The sequence below is a fragment of the Chaetura pelagica genome, unplaced genomic scaffold (genome assembly GCF_000747805.2).
Source record: "Chaetura pelagica isolate M959 unplaced genomic scaffold, ChaPel_1.0 scaffold316, whole genome shotgun sequence".
Lineage (NCBI taxonomy): Eukaryota > Metazoa > Chordata > Aves > Apodiformes > Apodidae > Chaetura > Chaetura pelagica.
In genome coordinates, this window is record NW_009953497.1 from 1,255,832 (window position 1) to 1,256,103 (window position 272).

General features: G+C 40.1%; 1 protein-coding gene across 1 annotated transcript in view; it reads right to left on the minus strand.

Annotated features, from left to right (window-relative positions):
* UROC1 (urocanate hydratase 1) overlaps positions 1-272 on the minus strand; it is a 41,484-nt gene that overhangs the window by 28,009 nt on the left and 13,203 nt on the right. The window contains exon 5 of the mRNA XM_009999305.1: positions 7-86. Coding sequence (XP_009997607.1) covers positions 7-86 — 80 coding nt within the window. The remainder of the gene's footprint in view (positions 1-6; positions 87-272) is intronic.

Here is a 272-nt window from a genome sequence, read left to right on the forward strand (position 1 = left end):
GGAAAGAGTCCCAGAGGATGCCCACTGTACATCACTAGTGTTTGCTCTTCAGTCATCTCTGACAAATAGTGCATTACTAACCAGAACTGAAAGGAAAGGAAGGAGAGTGAGGAAATCTGTTTGCATCTTACATTTACATTTCTTTGTGAAGCTGCTAAGCTTGGAGTACCAAGGCAGCTATAGAGATAATGAGCTATATTCACATATGGAATAACAGCCAGAGCTCTCAGCACATTTTTGCTTTAAATAAAGGCAATAAAGAGGTATCACTC